Source organism: Equus caballus, chromosome 4 (assembly GCF_041296265.1).
Source record: "Equus caballus isolate H_3958 breed thoroughbred chromosome 4, TB-T2T, whole genome shotgun sequence".
Lineage (NCBI taxonomy): Eukaryota > Metazoa > Chordata > Mammalia > Perissodactyla > Equidae > Equus > Equus caballus.
In genome coordinates, this window is record NC_091687.1 from 5744946 (window position 1) to 5755596 (window position 10651).

The following is a 10651-nucleotide window of genomic DNA, read 5'->3' on the forward strand; positions in this document are numbered from 1 at the left end:
AACACACACAGAGCATGTAAAAACTGGTGAAATCTTACTTGAGTTAACAGTACTGTGCCAACGTCAGTTTCCTGGTTTTGACAATGTCCTATGGTGATGGAAGATATCACCACTGGGGGAGGCTGGATGAAGAGTACACAGGGAACTCTATACTATTTTTGCAATTTCTTGTGAGTCCTATTATTTACATTTTTTAATAAAAAGTTTTAATTAAAAAAAAAAGAGTTAAAAAGTAATTTATAGCCAAAAAGTGAAAAGAACCCAAATGTCCATCAATGGATGAATGGACACAGAAAATGTGGTGTGTCAACACAATGAAACATTACTTGGCCATATAAAGGTACCAAGTACCAACACATTCTACAACGTGGATGAACCTTGAAAACATTATGCTAAGTGAAAGAAATAAGACACAAGACCATATATTGTATGATTGCACTTATATGAAATATCCAGAACAGGTAAGTTCATAGAGACAGAAAATAAATTAGTGGTTGCTGAGGGCAACAGAGAATGGGGATTGACTGCTAAACAAGTACAGGGTTTCTCTTTTGGGGTGATTAAAATGTTCTAGAATTAGATAACAATGATGGCTGTACAGCTTTGAGAATATACTAAAAACCAATGGATTATACACTTTAAAAGATGAACTTTACGGTACGTGAATGATGTCTCATTAAGAAAAAGTTACATGTGGGGAAAAAAACGAATAAATAAAAAAGATCTTTAAAAAACTTTGCACATATACACATGCGCCTAAGCAAAAGTCTAACCCAAGCCACGTGATTTAGCTAATTCTTAAGATCCATGATTAAATGACACCGTAGCCCTTTCCTGCTGCCTGTCACTCACAAAGCAGCACAACTAATAATTAGCACACTAAACTCGCAGGAGCAATCTGATGAGATTAAAATTTTGACTCAGCTAAGAAGAGAAACCTTCATCTCATTCCTGACAACTACAAATTTCTGTACACTAAAAACGTAGCCTAAAGGAATTGGCTCAGTTCACAGACGCTCAGAGAACTGAACTGAACTAAAATGAATGAAGAGCCAGCTTGCATACACAAGCACATAATGACAAAAGCAGATCCTACTACATCAAGCCAGGCCCACAGAGTCACATAACTCAAGTCTGCCAATCATTACATTAACACAGTTTCAAATCAGACATATTACTCCTTTTCCTCCTCTGGAGAATTAATCAAAAAGCAAAAACCCTGGGCATCAGGAGACCTGAATTCTGGTCCAAACTAAGTGTGACCTTAACCTCTGTCAGCACCATCCGTAGAAGGAGGAACACCTCCGAGACCACCAGGCCCCTGAAGTCCCTCCTACTACCACTTCTCCCCAGCGCCACCCCCTGCACCCTGAACCCAGCCACGAAGGTTTCCCACGTACCACAGACGGCCAGCTCCCCTGCCACCCACAAGCCACTCTCCACAGTGACAGCCAGTGCTCTTTCCAAAACAGGACTCAGACCCTGTCACTCCATCCGTAAGCCTCCCAATGGCCCACAGGGCGAGGCCTACCCACTCGGACTCCTCCCCCTTCCCCATCCTCCACAGTAGCCCCCCAGCCACCCTGACCTCTGGTTCCTCCAACATTCCTAGCACGGCATGCCTCCCCAGGGCCTCCGCCACACTTCCGTCTCCTCCCCCTCATTCTAGCTTCTGTTCAAACGTCACCTCCTCAGAGAGTTGAGTGTGGAATCTGGTCCCAGGCTGCCCAGGTGCAACTGAACAGGCGGGCATGTTACTCACACATGCTGTGGCCCCGTTTTCTCATCTGTAAAATGGTGTCAACAGCATCGTCCTCACAGGGCTGTCACAAGGGGTAAAGGCACGTAAAGCGGTCAGCACAGTGCCTGGCACAGTGTTCCAATGTCATCTGTCACCCTCATAAGGCGCCCCATCTTCTCCCTCTCCCTTAGCACTATCTGAAGTTGTCATCTTGTCACCCTCTTTGGGGTGCTCCCCATGCCCCCAGAGAGTGTAAGCTTCATCAGGAGCTGTGCTTGTCCTGTTCAGAGCTCTGTCACCGTCTCCTAGGAAAGGCATGCAAAAGCTTGTTGAATACATGAACAAATAAACCATATCTGGCATCCCTTTAAAACAAAGTCTTGATACAAGAATTAAGTGAAAAATGACATTGTGTCAATCAAACAGTTACATAATTGGGCTGGTCCCCCCGTGCTAATTACCCTGCTGACCTACCAGTTCATTTAGTCATCGGCTGGGGGCTTCCCTTCAAATCTTATCACATAAATACAAGAGACAACGAAGAAACTGATAGATAAATCAGAAAAGTAAAAGCTGATATAGATATACGCTAATTCTTTATAAGCACACCATATAAATCCAAACTGACGCACATCAAAAAAGGCTCTTGGCCACTAGGGAAGTCCTACCCTGAAACATGAAAATACGGAACATATGCTGACCTACTTAACTAAAACTGTTTTTCTAAATGTACACGTGTATATAACATACATACACATATAGATTATATATATACATATATATACACACACACAGCCATCTCCGAAACTGGGGGCATGCTTTTTTCAACTCCTTTTTATGTTTCTGAACATCATGGGCTATGGGGACATGCGCTTTGAATTGAAAGTTGTAACTAAAACCCAATACTCAGCATCATAAACACTACAGTTCTCCTTACTTATAAGCTAAACCTGTGTCGTTCACCAAACGAAATCCCAAATTTAAGGTTCTGATTGACGTGAAGGCTGGCACTCATTTCTTAAAGCATCTAAAACTACCAAATATCCAATCTACTTTAACGCCTTAAGAATCCAATATCCAATTTTCACCCACCAGTTCCTCGAGTCCTTAATAAGCACTCTTCTCTCCCTCTAGCAGTTTTTAACAAGGCCATTATGATGTCCATATCCACATTTTGTGAAATCCTAAAAATATTTTCAAGCTGTATTCCGTTTCGAATAAACACAAATCCTGTCATGATATACCCCCACATTAGCAATGACTTAGGTCGTTTTCATAGATGCCATCAAGGTATGAAATTCGCTAGGCAGAGATCAAGGCGAGCAGGAAGGGAAAACGCCTAGGAACGCTACAGGGGAATCCCCTAAAGGAAACAAATGCCTCGAGATTTCTGATGATGGACTACCATTCCCCAAAGTACCCAAATACCTTGCTTGCACTCCTTGCTCCAAAGGAAGAGCGAAGCCACCCATCCAGAGGAAGGAGCAAAGACGCTGAATGCTGGGTTTGGGGTTTTTTTAATTCGGAAGGAAACGAGGAAGGAGGGAGCGGCGGCGGCGCTCTGCGGTCTCGGCGCGGCTCTCCAGGAACGGCTTCCCGGGCGCCGGTCCGCAGCCAGGCTGGCGGAGGCCGGCGGCTGGCACGTCGGAGACATCCCCAGCCCATCCATCAGGTCGCCGGCAGCGCGCGGGCGGGGGAGGCGCCGGGCCGCCCGCGCACACGCCCCCCGGCCCGCCGGCCCGCACCCCGCGCGCAGCCAAGTCACGCTCGGCCCGGGCAGAAAGTTTGCAAGAAAAAGCCGAGCGCCGCAACGCGCGCCTCCCGGGGCCGACCGCGCGCCAGGAACACGCCCGCGGCGGGCCGCCCGACAACCGGCTCGGGCTTTCGGCAGAAAGGCCGAGGGGCGGGGGCCGGGGAGGAAGAGGAGGCGACACGCTCACGCTCACACTCACACTCACACTCGCGCGCGCGTCCGCGGCTCCTCTTCCTCCGGGGCCCGCGCGCCCAGGTGGGAGCCACGCAACAGCCGCCCGCCCGCCCGCACCCGGCGCGCCCCCTGGGGCTCGGCGCGCAGCCCGGGGGCGCACGCCCGGCGCCTCCCCACCCCCGACGGCCGCGGCGGCCACCCAGGCCCGGGTCCCGGCCGCTCCGGGGCCGCCGCGGGCTCGCGCGCCCCTCCCCCGCCACCCCTCCCCCGGGCCGCCCGCGGGCGCGCAGCAGGCGAGCGCGGCGTCCCCGGGCCCGGCAGCCGGCAACTTTCCCGGCGCGGCGGCGGCGGCGGCGGCGGCGGCGGCCCCGAGCGGGCGGGGCCGGGCCCGGGGGCGGGCAAGCGTGGACTCACTTTTTCGGCTGTTTCTCTCTTTTCGGCCTCCGCTTTCGGGCCTGAATGGCCAGCACTGGGGAAAGAGAAGACACACATTAACGGTCGGGCCGCCGGCCCGCGGGCCCGCGTGCGCGCAGCAGGGAACGCCGCGGCCGCTCACCTTTCCGGGAGCTCATCCCGACGCGGCGGGACGCGGGCGGGGGGCTTCGCGGCGGCGACGCGGGCGCCGAGCCGAGCCGGGCTGCAGCCTCCACTCGCTCCGCCGGCCGCGAGGAGGCGGGGACCGCGCCTGCGCCGCCGCCGCCGCCGCCGCCGCCGCTCCCGCGGGGGGCCCGGCAGGACCCGCCCCCGCCGGCCCCGCCCCCGCTGCCCGCCCGCCCGCCGGGGGGGCGGGACCCCCGCGCCGGGCCCCTCCCGCGCCCCGCGCCCCCCGCCCCCGCGGGGCCCGCCCGTGCAGCCGCGGCCCCCGCGCCCCCCGCCCACGGCCTCCGCCTCCCGCGCCCCCGCGGCGGCCCGGGCCTCCAGCCTCGCCCGGCCCCCGGCCCGCGCCACCCTGCCCGCGGCCCGGCCTGGCCCCTACGCACTCCGGCCGCCGGCGCCGCCCGCCTCGCCGTGCGCCCTGCCGTGGGCCGCGCCCCCGCGGGTCTCCCAGCACCTCTCCTCGCGCGGCCTCTTCTCCCCCTGGGCGCCTCTGCATCCCTGCGTCCCCATGAGCGCCGCCGCCTCCTCCCCGGCGGGCGTGGAAAGGGCTCCGGACCGGGAACCGGCAACCTGGGTCCCCCACCAGCTGTGTGACCTTGGAGGAGTCATCTCCTCGCTCACCTTTACCTGCCCCACGCGACTGCTTGAGCTTAATGAAGGAAAGGATGCAAATAGCGGGCAAAGTAGGATGGAGCTTTTCCCCCTGAATTACAGCCCAGCTCAATAAATGCCGCGTGTAGGGCAATTTAACCCAACAATCCCGCAAAGTAGTTACCTTCTCCATCTTACAATGAGGAAGCTGAGTCTTAAAGAGGGTAGGCAGTTTACCCAGCGATGATTCGAATTTAGGCCCCGCTCGCTCCAACCTCGCCTCATATCATGCTTCCTAATAAAGATGTGAATCGAGTTGACAGTGGGACGAGATGATAACCGCCGTATTCCTTTGTTTATTTAAATAGTCATGGTATTTTGGAAAGACGTTCATCCTGACCCTTCCCTCTCTTTGGTCCTACAACTGGATTCTTAGCTGAGCAAAGCAGCTAGTCTTATTCTGAAGATACTATACCCAACGGAACACAAGGCGCTGCTTGAACTTAGACTTTTACTTTCTCAACTTATTTTCAAAAATATCAAACCTACGGAGAAGTTATGGGAAAAACATAATGAACACCCATATTAACCCATATTCACCAGTTTTTAACGTTTCACTTCATTTGCTTGCCGTGTGTGTGTGTGTGTGTGTGTGTGTGTGTGTGTGTGTGTGTATGTGTGTGCGGGGCGGTATTTGTCTTATTTTTGTTAAATCATTTGAGTTTTTTGCAGACAGTTACCCTTTCCCCCCAATATTTCAGTAAGCATCTCCTAAGACAAAGATATTCTTCTACATAATCAGATTCCATTATCATGCCAAGGAAATTTAATATTAATATAATACTATTATCTGTAACGTACAGAAGCCATATTCAAATTTTCAAAATATCCCTTTTAGCTGACTTTTTCTCCAACCCGGGATACAATCAAGGATCACGCATTGCATTTAGTTGTCATGTCTTTTTAAGCTCCTTTAGTATAGAATAATCCCAAAATAATTTTTTCTTTTTATGACATTGACTTTTTTGAAGAATCCAATTCTGTTTTGCAGAATGTTCCTCAGTTTGTATTCATCTGTTCCCTCTTAAATTCAAGTTACATAACTTTGTCAGGTACACTGGACAGACGATGTTGTGTCCGTCTTAGTAAGTTGCATCAGGAGGGCTATGATGTCGCTTTGTTCCATTATTGGTGAGGTTACATTTAATCATTTCTCCATGGTAAAAGTACCTTTTTTCCTTTGTATTTAAAAAGTAATCTGTGTAAAAAATGGGCAAAGAACTCGAATAGACATTTCTCCAAAGAAGATAAACAAGTGGCCAATAAGTACATGAAAAGATGCTCAGCATCATTAGAGAAATGCAAAGCAACACCACAAGGCGATACCACTTCACACCTACTAGGATGACTATAATTTTTTTTAACGGAAAATAAGTGATGTCAAGGATGTAGAGACATTGGAATCCTTGTCCGTTGCTCGTGGCAATATCAAAGGGTGCAATCCCTGTGGGAAACAGTTCCGCGGCTCTGCAAAAAGCTAAACAGAGAATTATCAGCAATTCCACTCCTAGGTATACATCCAGGCACTCGAACAAATTCCTGTACACAAATATTCATAGCAGCACTGATCACAGTAGCCAAAAGGTTGGAAACAACTCAAATCTCCACCAGCACAGGAATGGATAAACAAATTGCAGTATAGACATACGATGAAATATTTTTCAGCCATAAAAAGGAATGAAGAACTGATACATGCTTCAATGTGGATGAATCTTAAAAGCATGCTGCCAGGTGACAGAAGACTGACACAAAAGGTCATGTAGTGTACCATTCCGTTTCTATGAAACATCAGGAGTAAGCAAATCCACAGAAAGTGGATTGGCGGTAGCCAGTGGCTGGGGGGAGGGGAAAGGAGGAGCAACTGCTTAATGGGTCCAGGGTTTTCATTGATACTGATGACAATGTCTTGGAGCTCAGATAAATGTGATGGTGCCACAACATTGTAACTATACTAAATGCCGCTAAATTGTTCACTCTAAATGATTAACTTCAAGTCATGTGAATTTCACTTCAATTTTTTAAAAAAGTTCAGCGAGGTAATACTTAGAGACTGCGTGAGTATTCTGCCCCTCTATGGTTAGCACCCATCGATGATGCTCGCCTGAATCAATTACTGCTATGGTGGTTGTAGAATAATGATATTAAAATTCTCATGTTCCATCCCTTCCATCTGTGTTAGTTGGGTGACATTCTCACGTAAAGAAGAGCTTTCTTCTGTCACCGCTTTGTTTACCGTTTGTGTACGCCTTGTTTCTTGTTTTTGTTTTTGGTATCAATATTGACAGTAATTAGTGTCACTTTGATTTTTGATTCTTCAATTGTCCCACATTTGCCCAGGGAAGACACTTTCAACCTGCAGCGTCCTTCGGGCACGTCCCAATCAGGTTTTGAACACCTCTTTACTTTCTGGCACTAGATGTTCCAGGAAACTTTGTTCTTTTCCTAACTGGGTCTCTGAACCAGCCATTACTCCCATCTAGGCTCCTCCTAGAAGGTGATTAAAAGCTTTGAAGCCAAAGAAATCTGAGTTTGAAACCAGTTGCTTTTATTCTTTGTAAGAGCTTTATTGAGATACAATTCACATACCACACAATTCACCCACTTAAAGTTCAGACTGCAGTGTGTTTAGGGTGGTTGTGCAACCACCACAATTGAATTTTAAAACATTTTTGTCCCCTTAAAAGAACCTCCATACCCATGAGCAGTCAGTCTTCATTTCCCCCAACCTCCCCTTGCCCAAGGCCAGGCAACCGCTAATCTCCTCTCTGTCTCTATAGCCTTGCCTATTCTGGAGAGACCGTATAAATGCAGTTGCACAATATGCGACCTTCGGTCACCGGCTTCTTTCACTTAGCTTAATGTTGAAACCCACTTCTGCTACCTAATTTCTGCATAACCTTGGGCAAGTTCCTTAACTACAGCATCTGGAAAATGGTAATTATATTAATTCCACTCGTCCTAGATCAATGTGATAATCAAATAAGGTAAGTAACTATTCGACGAATAGTGATTATCATTAAGATTAGTTGGGAGACCATACCCCATCTATTTGCGCCCATTTGTTCAACAAATACTTCTCCAACACCTGCTATGTAGCCAACATTGTTCTAGGTATTGAGTTTACAGCAGAGAATAAAGCACGAAAAAAATCTCCCTGCCCTCGTGGAGCTTACGTTCTACCGCCGGAAGACAGAAAGCACACAAAGGAAATATGTGAAATATATGCAATGTTTACTAGATGGCCACAGCACCTAGACAAGAAAAAACAAACAGCAACTTGTTGGGAAGATGTTTAGAAAAGGCCTCACTGAAAAGTTCGCACTTAAAGACCTCCAGGCGGTCTTGCCAGTCTTTTCACTTCTGTATATTAGGAGAGAACTATATTTGCTACCTAGAATATTTGTGAATCGCTTTGAATTTATTAAGTTAAAATACACCAACTTGATTATCAGTAAACAGCTTTACACATACTATATAGATGCTTAAAGAAAGAATGACAAACTGTAGACCCAGTCTCTGCTGATTGGGAAATTAAAAATTTCTTTCACATGCATCACAGTTTAGAATGACATTTTATAGGAAACACAAAAAAAAGAAGAAATAAAGTGATAGAGTAGGCGTTTAGTTTTTTTAGTTCTACCATCCTTTATTGCTACATAAGTCAAATCACTAATTATATGAATATTATAATTAAGAAGGGGAAATAGTAGAACTGGATATATTTTTGTCTCTTAGCAGCCCAAAAGAAGTGAAAAGGGCGGTATATATGCATTTTTGTCCCTTACCTAGCACAACGGAATTCAAGACAAACACATCATATTAATTTTTATCAAATATCTGAAAAAAATTAAAGAATGCTGCAAATCCAATTGCACTCAGGTATTTCCAAGTAAAGCTACTAAATCGTGTTGTGGCTTAGAAGGTATAATCAGTACATCATAAAACTGGAAGCAGACTTGAGAGATCACATAACCCACCTTGGGCCTTTAGTGGACGAGAACCCAGCCTCCTTCTAAGGACTCTCCAATGCTTTAAAGTTTTATGAAAGTTACTTTATATCCAATCTCCACTTTCTATTATGAAGCTTCAGCCTGCCTCTTGTTGTTTCATTAGAGCGTATTCTCAGTGGTGTTGGCACGATTACAACAGAGTATAGCACGGAAGTTAGCGTACGGAGCAGTAAAGGCAGACTGCCAGAGTTCAAACCATAGTTCTGCCATTAGCTAGCTGGGTAACCCTGGGCAAGTTACTCAGTTTCTCTGTGCCTCGGTTTCCTTTTTTTTTTTTTTTTTTGAGGAAGATTAGCCCTGAGCTAACTGCTGCCAATCCTCCTCTTTTTGCTGAGGAAGACTGGCCCTGAGTTAACATCCGTGCCCATCTTCCTCTTTATATGTGGAACGCCTACCACAGCATGGCTTGCCATGTGGTGCCATGTCGGCACCCGGGATCCAAATCAGTGAACCCTGGGCCACTGAAGCGGAACATGCGAACTTAACCGCAGCGCCACCAGGCTGGCCCCCACGTGCCTCGGTTCCCTGATCTGCGAAATGCAGGTAGTAATATTACCCATCTTATACATTTGTTCTGAGGATTATATGAGTTATTTCACATAAAGTGCTTAGAGAAGGATCTACGTGTTCAATAAATATTAGCTATTCTTGTATATATGATGTATTACTTATCTATTGTTTCCTAACAAATTTCTCCCAAATTTAGCAACTTAAAACAACAAGCATTCATTATCTCACGATTTCTGTGGTCCAGGAATTTGGGAGCAGTTTGGCTGGAGGGTCAAGATGTCACCTGGGGCTGCAGCCATCTGAAAGCTTGAGTAAGGCTGGGAGATGTGTTACCAGGATGGCTCCCTCATTCGGCTGATAGAGGGAGGCCTCAGGTTGCTGCCGGCTGTTTCACAGAGGCCTCACTTCCTCCGCCTGGATCTTTCCATAGGGCTGCTTGACGGTCCGGCTCCCCCCAGAGTGAATGGTCCAAGAGAGAGCAAGGGAGAAACTGCAATGGCTTTTATGACCTACCCTCAGAAGTCACAATCCGTCACTGCCACCACATTCTATTCATTAGAAGCAAGTATAGCCCATCTCAAAGGAGAGGAATGAAACAGCTTCTAGAAAGGAGAATTATCAGAGAACGTGTGCACTTATTTTTAAACCACCACAAGGGGTCATTCCTTCTTTCCTTTAGTGCCTCTGATTTGCGAGCGAGAGGCCTTAGAGACCTCTCATTTGGCTGCTGTCTCAGCTGCAGAAATGAAAAAGAATTTCCAGTTCAACATTCAGACTAAAGAAAAGGGAATGTAGACTACTTAGATCATCTAGAGGAAATCATCAATAGAAATACGTTTGTTATACATAAAACGCCTACCATATATACGACTCCTACATAAGCCAGCTAAGAAACGACTCCTGAAGATTTGCCCAGGGCTGTGTTAGGATGGATTTAGAATATTGACTAATACGCCAGCACACAGCTAAATAGATTAAATGGTCTGGCCATAATAAACTATGCTGAACTTTCCCACCCTGGCCTCCATTTCTTTCAAGCATTTAGACATGAATATAGCCATGATAGAATACTCATTTCTCGAAATATTTGAACTCTCCCAGTATAAGAATTTGGCTTTCTGGGCCAGCCCCGGTGGCCTAGTGGTTAAGTTCAGCATGCTCTTCTTCAGCAGCCCAGGTTTAGTTCCTGGGTGCAAACCTATACCATTCATCTGT

General features: G+C 47.5%; 1 protein-coding gene across 36 annotated transcripts in view; it reads right to left on the reverse strand.

The window, feature by feature from the left end:
* Positions 1-9933, reverse strand: part of SRPK2 (SRSF protein kinase 2) — a 228849-nt gene extending 218916 nt beyond the window's left edge. For 4 of the 36 annotated variants that reach the window (XM_070265376.1, XM_070265375.1, XM_070265374.1 and 1 more), the window contains exons 1-2: positions 4649-4790; positions 4083-4137 (exon numbers count right to left, since the gene is read on the reverse strand). In XM_070265376.1, coding sequence (XP_070121477.1) covers positions 4083-4137; positions 4649-4775 — 182 coding nt within the window. In that variant the 5' untranslated portion in view covers positions 4776-4790. Of the gene's footprint in view, positions 1-3169; positions 3409-4082; positions 4138-4224; positions 4414-4648; positions 4791-5040; positions 5152-9664 lie in introns of those variants that run through there. The other 32 variants (XM_070265401.1, XM_070265392.1, XM_070265390.1 and 29 more) reach the window with 15 other exon arrangements.
* Positions 9934-10651: the final 718 nt, after the last annotated feature.